Genomic DNA, 20246 nt, shown 5'->3' on the forward strand with positions numbered 1-20246 from the left:
GGAGGTCCAGACACACACACACACACACACACACACTACTCATATATTTCTGCACATTTTAGGCAAATCTGCATCAGCTAGTGGCAGGTCCTGTTTTCATTGTGGGGCGGCTGTGGCTCAGGAGGAAGAACAACAGAACTGCATCTCTGCTTTTTGCAGTTGATGTGGTTCTATTGGCTTCATCACACTGTGACCTCCAGCAGGCACTGGAGTGGTTAGCAGTCGAGTGTGAAGCGGTCGGGATGAGAGCCAGCACCTCCAAGTCTGAGGTCATGGTTCTCTGCAGGAAAACGGTGGCTTGTTCACCCTAGGTTGGGAGTGAGTCACTGCCCCAAGGGAAGGAGTTCAAGTATCTCGGGGTCTTGTTCATAAGTGAGGGTGGAATGGAGCGTGAGATCGATTTAGCATGGCATCTACAGTGATGCGGGCGCTGTGCTAGACTGTCGTGGTGAAGAGGGAGCTGAGATGGAAGGCAAAGCTTTCGATTAGCTGGTCCATCTACATCCCAACCCTCACCTATGGTCATGAGCTCTGGGTAGTGACCGAAAGAATGAGGTCGCGGATACAAGCGGCTGAAATGAGTTTCCTCAGAAGGGTGGCTGGGCTCAGCCTTAGAGATAGGGTGAGGAACTCGGACATCTGGAGGGAGCTCGGAGTAGAGCTGCCTCTCCATCGCGTCAAAATCTCTCTCTCTCTCTCTCAAACACACACAGACACAGACACACCTGTCCTCCTCACCTTGTCGAGGGAGAACATGGCGAACACCGGTCCATCGTGGGCTTTGACTGTTTTCAGCAGCAGCACTTCCTTCCAGATGTAGACGTCTCCGGTGGCGGCTCCGGAGAACACCAGCGCCTCGCTGCGGCCGTAACACACCGACATCATGGTCTCAGGCCGGCCGATGCTCCTGAACACACCACGCCTGAAGGTCAGACCGCCACCTGAGGGACAGACAGAGAAGTACTCCATCAGACACAACAACAAAAATAACTGCTGCAGCTATAAACATGAAGTTAAGTTAGTATAATTTAGGGGACCTTGAGAGTAAGTATAATGTAGCCACAGATTCAGTTAGTTAGCTCTCAGCTTCGACACAAGCCAGCTTTTTTAGACTCTATTTGCTTACATTTTGGTAAATAGTCTCCATTAAAAGTATGCTAAATTAGCTATTAACAGTTCCTGTTTGCAGTGTACTGGTGGCTGTGCAGATAATGAAGAAAACTCTATTCTCAGGGAGTTCTGCTGCGTCTTTTTTCTATGATATCCGAGTGAATTTATAGACGTTTATTCGATAATGACATCCCAGTCACACTTAATCTGAAAATGTGTGTATCAGGTTTGTGTGTTCAGATTTGACTGGAGTTATAGCTCCGAGATGGAGTACCAATTTTGATGCAATGTGCAGCATCATCCAACCCTCCCTCTCCGTCCTACATTAAATTAATTTAAGAGTTTAATTGTCTCTTCTGGGACGCCAGCTGCAGCAGCAAAAGGTCAGCAAAGGACAATAGAGTGTAAATTTATTTACAGTGAGTCTATTAGGGATTAGACACAACACAAATAAAAACCAGCAGCAAACAATAAGAGGCAACTTCCACATTTAAGGGTCCAGACACACAAAACAACTCTGCTGCAGCAACAACAGTGAGTGTAATTAAGTAGTTTCTAACCCAGCAGAGTGAAACATCTGTCCTGCAGTTTTACCTGCATGCTGCCAGAACTGGATGTGCTTGATTCCCACAGTGACCAGTTTGTCCATCAGCATGGGGTTACACTTCACCACAAATATCTTCTCCTTATGACCCCTGCGGAAAAACAGACAAGTCACGGGTCACTGGTTCCAAACCTGGGGCCCCGCCAAAGCTTCACAGAGGGTTGTAAGATCTTATAAAATATACAGTCGGCCAAATCTCAGCATTTCATTCATTTCTGTGAAGGAAATGGTTATTTTTAAATTTTAGATTAATATTCAAGATGGAAATCAAATCTCTCAGGATAACGGCAGAGTGAAGACATGACCACAAGCTATATTCACAGAGGCTTCACTCTCTGATAAACTGCCTCATCCTGAGTTAGAAAAGCAGCAGTTAAAGCAATGAGCGAGCAAAAGGAAGAAAAAACAGTGAATCTGTCACATAAAAGAAGCCTATTAAAAATTATAATATTCACAGGAAATAATCTGCTTAAAATTAATTTAAATCATCCTGTAGATATTATATATTAAATATTTATAAAATATGTCACTGAGTCAGGGGTCGTCATTTTACTTGATGGGAGAAAAAGGGGTCCCTCAAGGAAAAAGCTGGAACCACTCTGGCTTGTGCCCAAATGAGTATGAGTTACAGTTGTATTTGTTGTTGTTGTTGTTTACATTACCTGGCAGTAGCGAGTTTCTCTCCTCTCTTCCAGTCCCAGACTACAATTGAATGTCCGTCGTCGACTCCCACTGACACCAGACTCTTCCCATCAGCTGCATCAGGAGCACAGAGAGGAAACACAACAGGAGGTTTCATCACATAGGATTTAGTCATCTTTAACAGCAGGGAGGGAAACTCTGAGTGTGGTCAGCTGTTTAGTTTCCAAGATGTTCACAGACTCAATCATAGCAAAGAAACACACAAACCAAACGGACAGACCTGAACTCTGATCACAGCTGTGTGCTCTGTGACTGTGTGGTGTTGGCTAGTGGCAGTCAGTCAGGATGGGCCCCCACTAGTCCTCCACTCTGACACTCAGATGCATTGGAGCCCCACAAGGCTGTGTGTTGAGCCCATTCCTCTACTCTCTGTACACTTGTGACTGTGTTCCATCCCATAACACCATAGTTACATTTGCAGAGGACACAGCCACAGTTGGTGCACAGAAAATAACTTTACTCTCAATATCAAGAAAACAAAAGAACAGGACGTCCATCCACCACTGCACTTCAACAGGTAGAGGGTGGAGAGGGTGACCAGCTTTAAATTCCTTGGCACACACATTTCAGAGAACCGATCATGGATGACGAACACCACAGTGCTAATCAAGAAGGCACAACAGTGGTTTCACTTCCTGAGGACGCTCTGGAAGGTAAACCTGTCACAACAGCTTCTGGTGTCATTCTACTGCTGCTCCATTGAGAGTGTCCTCACATACGGCATCCTTGTGTGGTGGTATGGTAGATAAAAAGCCTCTGTAGAGAATCATAAAAACTGCACAGAGCATTATACAACAACAGCTACCTGCCCTGGACGACATCTTCACCTCCTAAAAGACTCATTTTAGCCTGCTCATCACCTGTTTGAACCTCTGCACAATCATTTATTTCATGTGCAAAAATATGCATGAGAACTTTTTATTATTTACCCCATTTTAACTGCATACATTGGCAATGACTGTGTGGTATCTACAACTGTGTAGAATGTGAGAGGAATGGAGGCATTTATTTACTTATTTTTATATATGAGCCCGGTCCTTGAGTGCACCTGAATTTCATTGCATGTGTCTGAATCTCAATCTAAGACTCAGAGTTTGAAAGTACTTTTACTAAAGTATTGTACGTAAGAATAATTTAGAGGACTGGTGCTTTACTTCTCCGTTTTCTGAGACTTTGGGGGGATCTGTGAGATATAAATGGCCTCTCAGTCATCAGGGATGTCATTTATTAAACTTTGTAGAGAATCCACACTCAATGTTTGCGCACGTACAAATGAGGAAATATACGTACGCCAAAAAAATATTCTGATCTATGAAACTGAATGTACACCTACCAGTGCGTCGTTTCCTTTTATAAATCCCACATCAACTTGGAATTATCCAAACATGAATCTGTCTCATATTCCGAGGTTGCAAACAAACAAATCCAGTGAGTGGAAACTTGTTGCTGCTGTGGTTAATGTAATAAGTTCAACACAAAAAACAATACCCTGAACTTTAAAAAAAAAAGAAAAAAAAAAAGGTCAGATCTTAAAGTGGAGGTAGGAATTTGTTTTGAGGGTTAAGTAATCTTATAATTTTTACAATTTAAAGGTGCTTATGGAAAAGGCATGGGTCACAAGCACCAAAAAGAAAAAAAAATCTTTGTTGTGAAATTCCCCTGTCTCCAAAATGTGCATACACATGGGTCAGAATTTCCATACAGGTGCACACATTCCCTCGCCAAGTTTTTTTCTTTAAATCCCATTTTTGCTTTGCAAGAAGCATACGCACATTAGAAGCCTTTTTTTAGTGCGCACACCAGGGTCCTGCACACGGTCGGGTATGGGTACCGGGTAAAGATGTGCAGTATATGAGTAATATTTTGACATCTAAATCACTATTATCAAGCTGCAATTGCTTTTATTTTGAAAGTCAATGACACAAATTGAACCTTTGACCTCGTCGTCACGTTAATCACTGACGTGGAGCCATGAAACTTTGCAGCCCAGGGATGAGGTGACGGCCTACATCGAGTTCAAGGAGGATCCTTTTGAGGTTTTATGGTGGTGAAGGGAGCATGCTAAGATGTTTCCTAACCTGGCAGTCATTGAATGTTTTGCAACAAGCACAGCCAGTGAAAGAGATTTTTCCTCCACTGGATTTGTAATTCAAGAACAGAGAATCTAGCTTAATGTGAGTGACCGTAGCCTGTGTGTGTTTAATCATGGGTGTGGGTCAGGTTGCAGGACTTTTATTAACAGGTGAGGGCGGGTGCAGCTTTGGCTTAGACATAATGACGGGTAACAGGTCGGTTCTGACACTGAGCTTTACGGGTATATTTGGGTGTGGGTTTTCAAAAAGGGCCCATGCAGGAGTTTAGCGCACACAACAGTTATAAATGAAGCCCTAGGTGCATACAGACTAACAAGACTTAAAGGCAACACACACAGGCAGTATGTGGCGCGCTTCAAAACACCCACACACATTGTTTTTCTTTGCTATTTTCTATTTAATACTGCAAACTGAGAGCATCTTGACAAGTGTCATCACAGATCGATGTGTATGAACTCGTCAGGATGCACCACACAGATCATAGCTGCTGTTCCTGACTACCTCCTTCATTAATGCAGATCAAACAGCTGCAGAGAGATTTCAGTCTGGATCAAAGTGGTGGACTGACTGACTCAAAAAAAGGAGGAGTGTATGTTGACCTGAAGGCCAAAAAGTGAGAGATCTGAGGAGTCACTTTTAAGGACTGAAACCTAAATCAGTCCTCATAAAGACAAATGTTCACACACAGGTTACCTGAGAAGTCCAGAGCACACACTCCCCTCTGATGGAAACCTCTCAGCAAAGACAAACACTTAAGAGTCTGGATGTCCCACACATGGATGGCTGGGTCCCTCCCCACCTGCACACACACATTACATGCTTTTTGAATCCACTGACTGCATTCAAGATTACAAATTTCAAATATATATAGATCATTTATTCAGATCTTGTGTGTGTGTGTGTGTGCACACCTGTCCTGAAGCAGCATAGTCCTTCAGCGGGTGGATGCTGAGGCTCAGTATGTCGTCGTCATGGCCAAGGTAGAAGCGCTGGCTGTGCAGCTGCCGGTTGTAGACCACGCCCACTGCCGCCACGTGGTACAACACCTCCCCGCTCTGTGTGTAGAACAGGTTGTTCCTGCAGTCGTAACCACGGTACCTGCACACACACAATATTCATGTAAAAATAGCGTGATTAAAAATAAAAACCAAACTTTTAAATCCAGGCTTTTTGAGCACTCTACCCATGTTGGGGCCTTTTCTTTAACGTAAAGTGACTCAGGTGCTTGTAAAACTGCCAGTGAGTAAAGACGTGCAGGTCTGAAAGGGGCTGTAAATATAAACAAGCAGTGACAAACTGAAATGTTACCCATGCACAAACTGCAGCCGGAGGCCTTGATCTGGTCCTTTTTGTCTCTTCAGAGATCCAACCTGCTGTTTCTTCTCTCTGCTCTGCTGTCGCAACTGAGGCAGGTCCTCCTTATACACCTGCATAAACACACACACACACACACACACACACAAACACAGAGATGTTCATTTCCTACACATACAACAGAAAATTCTTATTAATGGTTCAACAACTAAAAATTAACATAAAAGTGTTGCTTTGGTCTGAATCAGGGACCAATTTTGTTCCAAAGTTGTATAATTGCCTAGAGTTGGTTCGTGTTCTCACGGCAGCATTTACAAGCGGACCAGATAAAGCTCTTGATTGGTCAGAATTTCCATGTGGGAAAAATCCAGGAAGTAAACCAAACATTGAAGAAGAGTACACTTGCAAGATAAATGTGACACTTTCTAATGTCACAATGGAGGGACAACTACGCAGGTTGATTTTAGCGCTGCTCATCGTGGACTATATTGCTGTCATTGTTCATTTTAGTCAAACCATACAGTTTGAAAACGAGGCGCAGCTCCAACTAGAAAACAATGTTTTGATGCATTGGATGTGCTGAATGTGCATATTAAGGCAGTACAGGAGGAGGTGCACATTAATAATCCTCCAGGACTGTAACATGCTCATGTTTAACCCAAACAATGTGTCATGTGACTGCAGTTGGTTCAGATCCAGGTTGGAACACATTCTCACCACAAATGAACTGCACCAGAGTTTGGTTGTAACCGGACTAAGACCACCTCTTCAAGAAGGTCTTGTTCTGTTTTGGTGCGCACCTGAGTGTGATTGCTGTGTTCACACCTGCCCAAACGAACTGCACTTAGGGGGCAAACGAACTTGAGTGTGATTGAACCAAACCAAACAGTGCAGATGTGAAAGCACCCTTGGTGGGACTTCTCAGAAGTGGAGCTAAACATGCAAAGTTTGTCCTGAGGGTGGCCCCAGGGGAAAGGTAGTTAAAATCTAAAGGGTTCATCCTCGGGGGAGCAGGAATTGGGTCGGGAAATTTCACTGCAGATGTCTACTAGATTTTTATGAACATCCTCATCCTTCAACCTTAAATATGCACAACACATTTTATGTTAATCTTTGTTTCTGTCCTTGGAAGATGTTGTTCTGGATCACAATTAAAACCCTTAGCACTCAAGTGCTGCAATTTGCATCAAAATCCAAACCATTTCTTAGAGTCATAACTCAGATTTGAACACACTGACATGATACACATATTTTTAGATTTAGGGTGACTTACGCTTCCCGAGGATATTGTCATATCGAGTGTACATCATGAATAAACTCACATGAACTGCTTAGAAGTTATAGAATGAAGTTGCTCCTTGTAAGTGCAGAACTTCCTTGAGAATTCATTGTTAATGGATCTGCTAAAAGATAATTTGGCATACTTTAAATGGCACCACTTTGCCAAAATGTAAACATATGCTACACCAGTGGATGACTCACTGAATCCATACTTTACACTACCCGTTTACAACCCTCCAAAAATTGTAGCTCCAAAACTTAGAGCCTGTTTATCCCCCAAACAGAGGTAAGATGAAGAATAATATTAAAGTTAAATGAAAAAAAAATAGTATAATCTTTATTCATGTTGCACTGTGAATATTTTGTGATGTAAAGTCTCAGAGTGTCCCATCAACAGGATATGAGGTGTCCTGGGTGATGGACAGATTTGTCAGAGATTGCCTTTCCTTCATTGATTAACTTCATTTTGAAATGTATTTATCAAGACGATGACATCATAGATCATCTCCTGAAAACCCTTTCATTACAACAAAATAATCGATACATAACCTCAACATAACGGCATGACATCTACTGTCCACGCATTTCTCTGCTTCTCTTTATTAGTTAGAAAATGAAACTGAACACAGCCTGTTTTTCGCCCTCAGCAGAAAATACGCCCGCTCATTTTTCATGCAAATTATTCTGTTGAGGGTGAGTTGGCGTGTTTCAGCCGTCTGAGAGTTTCACAGGGAGAGACTTTGCTCCCAGGAGGTTTGGGACTGGCAGCGCTCCACTTTCACGCTGCTTTCCATTTACAAGAGACTGCATATTTCTGGAGCGTCATGGTCGATCAGCGCTGTGAGTTACACACCATTTCGCTGTGACTGGAATCTAGACTTCCTGTTTTCTCCACAACTTTTCCTGTTTGCTCCTCACTGCAAATCATCTAAAATTATCTGAATATAATATCCATATCCATATTCATATTTTCTTCTTCTTTCTGGGTGTGTGTGAGCCAAACATTGCAGCAGAAGATGTCTAAAAAGGCACCTTTTGCTGCAATATGATGCGCCACTGGGCAGCGTCGGATTGTAACGTTGCCGCTTACTACGTAATATAAAGAACTGGGTGGGAGGGAAGGTGAATAGGTCCAACAAACATCAAACTTTCAGTCCGGAGCCAGCTGTTCACATCCCATGTGAATGGTGAGCCAAACCGTCATATGTTTTATTCTAAACTTAAACATGTGCTTTTGTTGCACAAGAACATAAACATAAAAACGAGATGTTTTACCTACGTTGTAAGTGTATTTTTCAGGTTAACCTGACGGAGAATTGGGACACCACTTCCCCTCACGTGAACGCGCAAAAACAATGGGAAGGGCCAAGACAAGGGCTAAGGGGAAGAAATGGAATCCATTTGGGATTGGGGGTATGAATCAAACAAGCAGAAACTGTGCATTCCCTGTGAAAACAGAATTGCATTTTGAAAAAGACACAATACATATAACAAGCGTAAATTGACAAGCCTTCCTGGAACATCAAAAACAGACGCAGGAGGGTACCTTGCACATCATACAGTACGTAGACGTGAAAGTTCACTGACAAATTGGCGATATTTGACAAGTTAAGATGAGTACACATTGGGTGGCTCAAATGCCATGGGGAGACACTGCGATATGCTCCTAAAGACACACAGGTTTGGTTAAAAAAAAACAGCCAGGTTCGGTGCCACAAACACTGGTGGAAGCTTTGTGAAAGGTCGCCAAAAAATCAGCCGTTGTTGTTGGTCTTAAACAGTGATCTGCAGCTTATCAGGCATCTTGCTGAGGTGCTATCCACCCCCCCCCACCTCCTGATAACAAATGTCAGCTTATACATAATGTCACTTTAGAAACGTTGATATGATACATATGAAATGCAACATATTTGTGCTTTGCAGAAACATATAATGCAAAGATTTTCTTCAAGTGAATGGGCTGGAAAAGTCAGAGGATCACCAGAGTTCTAACAATTAATCCTGAGGGGAACATAAATGTCTGAACTACATTTCATTACAATCCATTCAAGTGATATTTCTCTGAAGAAAGACTAGGCTTCACCTTCTGAGCACCATATATGCAAAATTTCATGGCAATGAATCCAATGCATGTGTAGACATTTAATGAAATGCCCAAAATGTCAACCTCATGGAGGCACCAGAGGAAATGTCAGGAGATCACTAAATTGAGTAGGATTCATCATCTGGGGAACATAAATGTCTTTGTATTTTTTTAAGCCAATCCATCAAATAGTTGTTGAAATATTTCAGTCTTGACCACGAGGACGAAAAGAAGAGAGGGGGAAACTGAAGGGAGGAAGGATAATAAAAAAAACAGGGAGAGTAGGAAGGCAGCTCAAGGGGATGGGGAAATAAAATAATAATAATAATAATTCATGTTTTCCTGCTCTTTCCAATTAAACTTTGGAGTTTGTGGTAAATCTAAACACACATGCACTCCTTCTCTTCGTCTGTCATACACACACACACACACACACACACACACACTTTGAGCTCTATCTCCAAACAGCACATTGTTGCAACACTGGCACGCGTGCCTGTGACTACTGACGGTAGTCACAGGCACGCGTGCCAGGCAGCGGCTGGCATTGGAGATAAGGTATGTTTTGGGATTGCCATGGCAACTGCACAGAGCCCTGCTGCGCTGTGGCTGATGGGAATAAGAACGAGGAGCTGATACGGTGCAGCCCTACATTAAAATACACTCAGCAGCAAAAACATTTAAACATGTTCAAAGCAGCTCTGAGAAACCACTTTGGTGCAGCTGACGGCTTGGTGCCTTGCTCAGGGACTATGGATCACCATGGAAACAGTCGTTTCTGACGTGCAGACCGTACCTGTCTGTCGTAGTTGATCTGTGTTTCCTGCTCAATGTCGGAGTCGAGCTCCGGGACATCCGACACGTCGCTGTCTGACTCCTCACTGTTTGAGTCCCCATGACTGTCTGCAGAGGAGACACAGACAGAGAAGAGTTGTTAAACTCACCGATCTAAACCAGTTTAGGTCCACTCTTGGACAGTCCAAAGCCTACTGAAGACACCCATACACTCTTAAAGAATTCTTAAAAGGTCTGCGAAAGCCTACTATAGACAAGCGGGCAACTACTGGACCCTTGAAATGATCACAAAGGAACTCTAAAGGCAACTCAAGAAAACCTATAACCACCGATGGGACCTTTTCAGTCACTCAGAAAAACAAACGGGGATCCCTAAAGGCAACTCAAAAAATCTGAACTATTTCAAGGACATCTGGAAGTCCCATTAAGATCCGAAAAGCCTACTTAAGGAAAACCGGAACCATATAAAGGCAGTCCCTCCAGGATACCTTGATTTGTTTTTGTGGCTGTTGCGGCCTGAAAATCATGATTAATTGCATTTTTTTTTAAATATTTTGATGCATGTTATCATATTTTAAAGCATTTGAAAGGCAAGTGAAAATTTCAAAAACAGTATTGATGCTGTCTCGGATTTGGAGCCTATTCTTATGAGCATTCAGTTTTTTTCCACAGAATTAGAATCTGTTTGTGATGGTAGGGGTGTGGGTTTCCTTCTGTTCTCTTTGCCCTGTTAGCACAATAGCACAAGCTAACACAGCAGCAGCCGCTAACATCCAACAGTGAGCAGTTAAACAGTCCCAACAAACTCACACCAACACCGAAACAACTCAGTTCTGTCATTAAACCCATCAATAAACTTTAGGTAATGTTAGCGGTGTAATGCCAGCAGTTATACCTGTTGCTGTGTGTCACAGGTGCAGCAGTAGCCTCATGAGCAAACAGAGGGAGGGGCAAGAAAAGGAGGGGCTGAGTGAATTAAAACACTGTGTGCAGCTCTACAATAATATAAGATTTCGCCAGTTTTAAATAGTCAAATTTGCGGTAGCGTTATATAATTGGGAGGTTGCCCAGAACTCAAATGGATTGGCTGAATTTGAAACTGGTGCAATTTCAACATCCTAGAGGGACTGAAAAGGATTTCTGAAACTCTCTTGAGGACCGATAAAGGCTTGTCAAGAACAACTGGAGCCAGCTCTCATAGAAACCTCTGAAGCCTACCTAAGAAACCCAATACAATATACTCTCATGGGGTCTGCTAAAGACCACCTGGAAACACCTCTGATACCCTTGAAAAGCTCATAAGGAGCCCTAAAGCTTAATCAAGAAAACCTGGAAACACTTACAATACCATTGGAACTCAAAGTCTCCTAAAACATGCTCAAGAAAACCTGGAACCATTTTTGAGAGCCTTGAAACTTTCCCAAGGACTTCTAAAGCTGACTGACTTTCCACAACTGGTTCCAGATTAGGCACCGGGTCTGAACCAGCACACAAACTGCCTCAGTGGAAAAGTAGAAACAGACAAATCTCAAGAAACCCCAAAGTTCACCAAAGAAACCATTTTCAGGGCACGTCTAACTTCCAAAAAGATCCCTAAAACCTTCTCAAGAAAACCTGGAACCACTTCATGGAAATCCACAGCCCTGATAGTGACCACTGGAACAACAGCATCTACTCTACTGTAATCTGGACTTGACTCTAATTCCTGAATGACTCCACTTTGTTCTTCTTCCTCTGACCTGCTTCACCCCAAAGATTACCTACTCAGCTCCACCCAGTTCCCCTACCTTGTATGTTGGTATCCAGTCCTCCATTCATGACCGACTCTGGTAGAAACCTCCACTGGAAGAGGGCGTGGTCAGCCCCACCTGTGGTCAGCACCCACTGCAGGTCATGTGACCAGCGGACATTGGTCACATGGGCCGAGTGACCAATGTACTTCTTGTATTTGGCTCCTTGGAGACAACAGATTACTCACATTTAACAACAAAGCAGAGATGAGAGAGTATAAAGACATGTAAAGAAAGAAGGTAGAGACCTTTCCTCAGACAGGGGAAGCGGTAGAGTTTAACAAGACCAAGGTCGTCTCCGGTAACCAGCACGGCAGCAGCGTGGTTGGCATCCACAGCGTTGATGTCGGTTAGATTAGAGTATTTAGGCCAGATGCCACTGACCTCTGAGCCTAAGACGCCACTCCAGGATGCCCAGCACTGACCCTTCACCTCCTCCTTACTGACGATCGGCTTCCCCACTGCAATGAAATAATAAATGAACCTTTTCATTTCTGCAGCACACTTTTCACCAGTTTATCTCTGTGTAGATGCTAACGATAACAAACAGCCTCTATGCACATTTTTATCAGTTAAAATCATTTGTAACGGACAGAAGCGAGAAAAGGAAACGTGGATGGTGCAGATTTTAATCTTCCATACTGAAATCTGTTCCGAGTTGATTTGCAGAGCTGGTTTTCTCTCAGTGGAAGTTTTGTGTGTAAAATCTTGTGTGGAGACAATTAACAGTCTGTTACATCAGCACTGCCCACACTGTCTCCTGAAGTCTTAAGTGTGTGTTTGATCCTGTCTTTTTTCCTTCATTCACTCCCTGACTGCTTTTCTTTGCTATTTCTGTCCTAAAAGTCAAAATCCTGAGAGGGATACTTCACCTATTTTCAACCAGCTCTGTATCATGATAATGTGGGTATTAGCCTATGAGTAAATGCCCTCCATCTAACTAGAGCCTAGATCATTTTGCTGGCTCTTGGCTTGTTGCTTGAACTACAGACTGTTCTTCGGCATTTTTGTATTTCCAGACACCCATGCCACCACCACTGGCACAAAAGCCATTTCTACACAGAGAGTGCCCTATAAAGCCACAGAGCCACATTTTTCATCTCTGTTATATTGCGACTGATCTCAACCTATGCTCTGAGGGTAAGGAGCTTCTGGACCTCATTGATTTCTAAACTTAAGGACCTTTTTGGCCACTGTTCTTCTTTTTTGAGTTGAGTTAGCTGCTAACTGCTATCAGCTACTTTTTAAATCTCCATTCGGTGGGGTGCATGCATAACACGTCACACCCGTGCCATTCTTGATGCCATCCTGCCAGCTGTCCCATTTATACTGACATAGTTTTGGTGTTGTCACTAGCTCCAATACCTGCTTAAGGGCAAGACAGCTCTGTCTCTCTATTCTGCAATTGTACCTTTTTTTTTTTTTACAATTGTACCTCTATGTTTTCAGAAACATATTTTAGTGCCCCGTTTAGCTTTAATAGTGAGAGATTGTGAACAGGAAGTGGGTACCATATTGTTTCCTGTATAGTGAAAATGGAGGCTGACAAAACTGAGATCAAACAGTAACAATAAGCAGCGCTGATTAAATATAAACCAGGAATTGTAGCTAAGTTGCCCGTTTCTTGCCTCGGGCCGAGACCTTCTTGAAGAGGTCTCGGTCCGGTTGTTTTGGTGTGCACCCGAGTGCGACTGCTGTGTTCACACCTGCCCAAATGAACTGCACCTAAGAGGGCAAACAAACTTGAGTTCAACTGAACCGAATCAAACAGGGCAGGTGTGAAAGCACCCTATGATTTTCATGACATTGAACTCAGTGTTCTATGCCATTTATGGTTGGCATTTTTTCTGCAATAAAACCTTCCAAAAAATTGGAGGTTTATCTGGGCACATCCGAGACCCCAGGTGAACACACAACACATGGCTTGGGAACACCTTGCAATGCCCCAGGAGGACCTGGAAAATGTTGGTGGGGAGAGGGATGGATGGATGTTTTTTTTTTCAATTAATGTATTAACGTTCTGTAATTACATCTCTTTAAATAAATTTGTGCTGGATTCAACCTGGCCTCACATGAACAAGGGATACAAAGGAAACAATGCAGCAAATAATCGAACACAGTTTAATCTCATTAATATCAGCCTCACTGTTTACTGCTCACTCTCCTACTTAATGCTAATTCTAACCCACTAATTTCCTACTGCTACTGCTTCACATTAAAAGCGTCTCAGAACAAGGGGATGGCGTTCATTGTGAGGCAGACGCAGAAACACAACATATTTATTCCTGAGTTTAGCACTGGTCGCGATCGTTCATCAAAAATGTGTCTAGAAAACCCGACAACAGTGATTTAGTTGATGTTGGTGTCAGCGGACAAGTTGTAAATGTGTCAGGGGGTGATGAAGAGTCAGCAGCAGATGAAAAGCTGCACACCTCCAGCTCCTCTTCAACATAACCAACTCCTTTCACTGCTGCTGCTGCTGCTGCTGCTGCTGCTGCTGTGAAAACTACTGTCTGTGTGCGCAGCATGAAAACACAATTACTGGCTGACTTCTTTATCAACACAACAAAGACAAAGTAGCTGCTCAAGGAGAGTTTGCTGCCCCCGGAATAGAGTAATGTAGTATTCAAACCGCACTCGCTGTTACCACGGTAACCACAAGTGTCACCAAGTCAACAAGGGCTGAAGGATTTAAACATTTTCATCACTCCATCTTATAATAATTTATGTCACAGTCGGCCTCATGCCTCACTCCATCTCAGTCATTTTATCTTGTCACATCACTGTGTGTCTCCTCCCTCCTCTGACAGGTACACTGGAGACATACCATTTTATTCAGTTCATGAATACATGCATGAATCTGACTGTGTGTGTGTGTGTGTGTGTGTGTGTGTGTGTGTGTGTGCACACTTGGGATCTAAGGAGACATTTTTCAGATCCTCCCTTTGCAAAATTTTGCAAAGAGAGGACCTACAGGTGTGTGAGTTTTATTGTTCGTAAAGGCAGGTTTTTGTCTGAAATAAAGTCGCTCATTGCCTAAACTGTCATTCATTTTGACTCATGCAATTAGCTTTCACACCTGTCGTTTGGTTCATTTGGTTGCACCAGAGGAAAGAAATTATGCATTGTTGCATTTTAGTTTTGGTTCAGTTCCTGTTCACACTGACGTTTTGCAATTTAACCAAGAGGAGTAAACACGAAGTCCAACCGACTGAAAGGTAACTCATTGATTGGACAGTCTTGGTGTCTGTCATCCTGCATCATCAGGACTCACGTGGGGAATTCAAACTAGGAGAAGTAAATGCAGCAGCACTTCAATGCTTCTAACGTGTTTATATTTCTGTTCTTTGGTGTCACAAAGAGCTCATAGAGAAATAAGTGATTGTAAGCATTATTAGGAGGCTGTTATTAAGTTGCAAATCAAATGCATGTTATGAATAATGACTAACAGAGACAGGATGAAAGAAGGCGTCTTCTACAGTAATGATTCGGGGCTTTATACTGTGGGATCACTGTCATGCACTTTTTAATGGACTTAATGAATAGACAAAGTACACAGAGTTGGATTCAACAATGGCAGTTTTAACAACTTTTTAATCAGGGGAAATACCCTCACTGATGTGCACATGTGTAACCATGGTTACATGTATGCATTAGTATAGGTTATGGGACATCAGAATCAATTATGAGATCACAGACAGATTTCACCATCAGCAGATGGATTTATTGTTGATTTAGCTGTTGCTAAAATCACATATTTATAATCATAAAATCCTGTGGTTGGTTCGTTTTCTTTCACACCACAAACAAACCGTACCAGAGTTTGTTTGAAAGCGGACAGAGACCCACCTTTTGGTGTAATCTTGGTTCGCTTGTTAGGTCTGCACCAGGGTTCGACTGACAGCTTTAACATCAACCCAAACGAACCATGCTAACAGCACAAACAGACCAGAGTTTGTTTTAACCGGACCAAGCAGGTTAGGTGTGAAAGCACCCTAAAGATAATAAGGTTCTTATAGGTACAACGTATAACTTCAAGAGATCCACATTAGTCCTTAACACACAGCCTACTTTTTCTTGTAAAATTATGATTTTACCTCAAAATATTATAATTTTTTCCTTGGTATGATCATGATTTTTTTCCCCTTTTCTCAAGACTTTATTCTTACAACATCACACCTTTATTCACAAAAACATTTTGACTAACACTCTGCTTTAAGCGTGAGAGAATGTTTTGTTGTAATTTGTGTGAGATGACCCCCAAAGTGCAGCTTCGTTACTCTGACATCATCATGCATCGCCATGTCCAAAGGCCAGAATGATGCACATCGTTGCCCTGTAAGCAGTAATATGGAAAAATCTCTCTTGATTCTACAAAGTTCCCAAAATCTGAGGAGCATTAGGCTGAAAGACTAGAGAGACTCACTTGGCATTCGGTAGAAGAGGCGTTCTCCAGCGCCGTCGTTGCTCTGCAGGATTTTGCTGTCTGCAGACCAGTCCAGGTGAGTGATGAAACTGGTGGATTTACTGCATTCTCCTACCTGCAGGTAGGCAGGCAGACAGAGGAAATAACCAGTCAGATTGTGAGAGGGAGTTTCTGTTGATTCAGATGAGAGAAAATTCCCAGGCATGGTTTTAAAACTTTAATTTCTAAAGTATTTTTTGGACCTCGATTTTTGTTTTCTCAACTCTAAATTAGCCTTCACCCCCGAAATGATCATTTATATATCAGTAATCTAAGTCTCATTCAGAGGGTTCCCTGTCTGAACTTTGTGTGGGAGTTTGTAAATGTTTTGAAACAGTTTTGGTGTTGGTAAATGTGGTCGTCTATGACTTCAATTTATCAAGAATTTTCTCAGTTTTTTTGGATTCTTTGTTTAACATGGAGGAATGCAAGAACAACAAAGTTCAGTCAGGACCACTTTAGTCAAAGAAACCTTTATTTCCATTTCCAAGTCAGACACAGCATAAAAAGGAGGAGCTGAGGTGGAGGAGGGATGTGAAGCTGCTTGCAGAGGAAGCAGCAACAGTAGGCAGGCCAGAGCAGTTTAAATAGGGCGCCCTGAATGAGATTCACCTATTGGTTGCATAGAAAGGAATCATGTGATCTATCAGCTGCTCCATCAGTTGATTGGGCTGTTTGAGATCAGCTGATGTAGCTGGGATGTGAGCTGAGCTTGACATCATGTCCTGCTTGAACTAACGCTATGCTCAGTTTTTCTTCACAAATTAAACGTAACACAGGGGTAAAGTATTCCTTAATCAACCTAACCTGACGATGTGCCTCCATCCCTACCTTCTTGTATCTCTGGGCGACAGCGTAGATGTCCACGAGCCCGTCGTTGGAGCCGACAGCGAGGTATGCTCCATCTGGAGAGAACTTCATTTCATGGATCACCTCCTTCCTGTCTTTGATGTGAACGACCTCCGTCATGTCTCTGAGACACATTACAATAAAGCAGTGTTAGATTGTAATTCAGTCCATGTTTGTGTGTGTGTGTGTGTGAGTGTGTGTGTGCTACCTGACTCTCAGCACAGTGAAGGATCCGTCCTTCATGCCCAGAGCCAGCTGGTATCCATCCACGCTGAACGCCACGCTCCGCACCGCCTCCTCCATATTACAGCGAGCGATGAGGGCGTGATCCACCAGACTCCATAACCTGTGGACACAGTGACAGTCAGATATACATACCTTTAGTCTGATACACACTTCTTATAGACCATTACAGTAACTTAACAACTCATAAGTTTCCTATTACCTGAACTTTAGTCCAGATGTCCACTGTGTTTTACAACCCAGAGGTCGTATTCACAAAATATATAAAAGTAGCACCTATCTGACCGACAAAGGACATGTGGTGTGTCAGTCCGCCGCATTTCCCCCTAACGCCGCTGGGCGCCGTCAAACTATAACAGCAACCCACCGCGAATCATGCCAGCATTAAAGGATGGCTTTAATCGTCTGTGTCTGACACTGCAAGTCACTGTCCAAGCACCAGATTTCGACGACTTCAGAGTAAGACTTGCTTGTACATATACCTGTGTGTTTCCCTTTCTTCCTTGTCAGTTAGTCTGTGTTCATCCCCGTGTTCTTGGTGTCGTTCCCTGCGATGTTTCCTGCCTGGTGTCTTGTGTTGTGTTTGGATTTTTTACCTGAGTTCACCGAATTATCCCGGTAGGTTTTCAGTTAGTTTTGGTTCTCCTGTCATTTGGACTTTCTGTTATCCCTCACACCTGCCTGCTGCTCTGCATTTGGGTCCTTCTAAAACTGATACTTGACTGTTGTAGCAATTTATTTAAAATAAAAAACCTATAACTTAAGTCAAAGAAAACGAGGAAACCAGACACGTCTCTCTGTCTTTACTGCTGCTGTTTATCACCTGTGTTCAGCCGACTGTGACTATGTTTATATATAATTGGTCTCTGAGGGGTCTCCTGCAAACAGCAAGCAGATGCTGGAGACGAGCAGAAACCGTCACACCTGTGATCCCTCCCAGTGAAGCGGGAAGCATCTACCTGCAGCAGCCTGTGGTTATACTGGGCAGCTCCCAGTATGTGTGTTCCTGCACTGACCTGACGGAGCGGTCGTCGCTGCCGGTGACAGCCAGAGGTTTTTTGGGGTGAACGTCCAGCGCCCAGAGCTCGCCCTCGCTGTGTCCCTGCATGATCAGCAGCGGCTTGTCCCGATCCCTCACCATCACCTGGACACATGCAGACAGATGCTTCGTCATTTTCTACCACTGTTGTTAAATGATGCTACTTCCAAATGTTAACTATGAAGTTCAGGCTCAGTTTTAAGTACTTTTACTGAAGCACTGTACTTAAATACAAATTCGAGGTACTTACACTCCTAAAAGCACAAAATGTTATTTTCTATCATATGGGCTTTTCTTGAGTAAATGACCCTTCATTTTTTCATGTGACTGTCACTGACTTGGTATAACCTGTTACAGTGAGGTAAACTACGTGAGGGCCAATGAGGAGCCAGCGTTCACCTCACCAAAATAAAACTCTTAATAGAAAACATCTCTGCAAGAAGGAACAGCATGGGGCTGTTTTTGTTTCCTATCCTTTGTCTCTTTTCTCACCTCAAATATCTCGCTATCCTGCGTTCCCGCCAGGATCCGGTCGGCTCGCCAGCAGACGCTACGAATAGATAGACCTGGAGGAGGAAGAGGAGGAGGAAGAGGATTAGATCAGCTGTAAATAAAGGTCATAATATCTGAAGAAACCACAGAACAGACGCCACGAACACCTCGACAGACTTTAAGATTCAAGACAGGAGATGAGGAGGTTGAGAAAGGATGTAAATCTAAAAACAAAGTGTGCTAGAGGAAAAGAGAAAAGAGTCCAAGAGAGGAAACTGATTAAGGACAAAGAAGGAAAAGATCGTGGAGGAAGGCTACAGAAAAAGAAATGTTGAGACAATATGGAGGAGGGACTGTGAGTGAAGGATTTAAAAGGAGGAGAAAATCCAGAAAAAAACGAAGAAGGTAAAAAATAAAGAGAGTGGGAGATAAAGAAAGAGAGGAAAGCTGGAGCTGGATTGTTGAGAGAAGATTAAGTCTAGCTGGAAGTGAAGAAAAAAAAAACAGAGTGGCAGAAAACCAGAGTGAGATCGATAATTGTTGATGAGGAGGCGTTTCAGATTCGACCTCTCAGCTCTCATTAACTCCAGCTAATGAGCAGCTCTTCAAACGTTACAGTCTTTTTAGTACAAAATAAATCTGTTTCTCAGACAGTGTTTTCTTGCTGAGCTGCAGTGGAGGGAAAGTAACACAAAGAGAGAGTTTCCTAAATCTTTTACAACCCCAATTCCAAAACAGTCAGGATGTGTCATACATAAATAAACAGAATGCAATGATTCATAAATTGGTTTTGACCTATATTAAAATGAATACAGTACAAAGACAAGATATTTAATGTTCAAACTCATAAACTTCATTATTCTTTTAAGAGGTTGATGCCTGCAATTCTTCACAAAAAGGGCAACAAAATACTGGTTGATATGTAACTGCAGTAGGTCTTTCTTGCTGCCGTCGTGTGCACCCTCCACCTCCCCATCACCACCTAGTCTTTGTGGATTCATCAGCCTCATTTGCCTCGGCAGCCTCAGAGTCATCAGCCACCACCACCAGTGTCTGGACTCCATGGGGGGATTTATCCTGCTGCTGCTCAGATGTCCCTCAATCTGAAAATATCTCCCTCTGGTGTCCAAGTGCCAAAACACTTCTGTTAAATCTTAATCAGCACAAATCATCTGTTAATCTGTACATACGTATTCTGTATTAAATATTATATTTACTCCAATCTTCTGTCTCTCCTGATTGAAACAATGGTAGAATTAATAAGTATTGAAGAGGCATCCTCCAAAGGCTCAGTTGTTCAGAAGCAAGGAAGGCCACTTTATGTAAAACTGCACGGGCAAACAGTCCAACAGCTTAACAGCAGCTTTTCTCAACGTACAGTTGCAA

General features: G+C 42.9%; 1 protein-coding gene across 1 annotated transcript in view; it reads right to left on the reverse strand.

The window, feature by feature from the left end:
* Positions 1-20246, reverse strand: part of LOC126407262 (echinoderm microtubule-associated protein-like 6) — a 109398-nt gene that overhangs the window by 29735 nt on the left and 59417 nt on the right. The window contains exons 8-21 of the mRNA XM_050072026.1: positions 18861-18934; positions 18346-18473; positions 17295-17432; positions 17069-17210; positions 16199-16313; positions 12021-12233; positions 11770-11937; positions 9984-10090; positions 5818-5936; positions 5421-5607; positions 5203-5308; positions 2377-2470; positions 1705-1805; positions 739-941 (exon numbers count right to left, since the gene is read on the reverse strand). Of these exons, the coding sequence (XP_049927983.1) occupies positions 739-941; positions 1705-1805; positions 2377-2470; positions 5203-5308; positions 5421-5607; positions 5818-5936; positions 9984-10090; positions 11770-11937; positions 12021-12233; positions 16199-16313; positions 17069-17210; positions 17295-17432; positions 18346-18473; positions 18861-18934 (1895 nt within the window). The remainder of the gene's footprint in view (positions 1-738; positions 942-1704; positions 1806-2376; positions 2471-5202; positions 5309-5420; positions 5608-5817; positions 5937-9983; positions 10091-11769; positions 11938-12020; positions 12234-16198; positions 16314-17068; positions 17211-17294; positions 17433-18345; positions 18474-18860; positions 18935-20246) is intronic.

The sequence above is a fragment of the Epinephelus moara genome, chromosome 19 (assembly GCF_006386435.1).
Source record: "Epinephelus moara isolate mb chromosome 19, YSFRI_EMoa_1.0, whole genome shotgun sequence".
Classification (NCBI taxonomy): Eukaryota; Metazoa; Chordata; class Actinopteri; order Perciformes; family Serranidae; genus Epinephelus; species Epinephelus moara.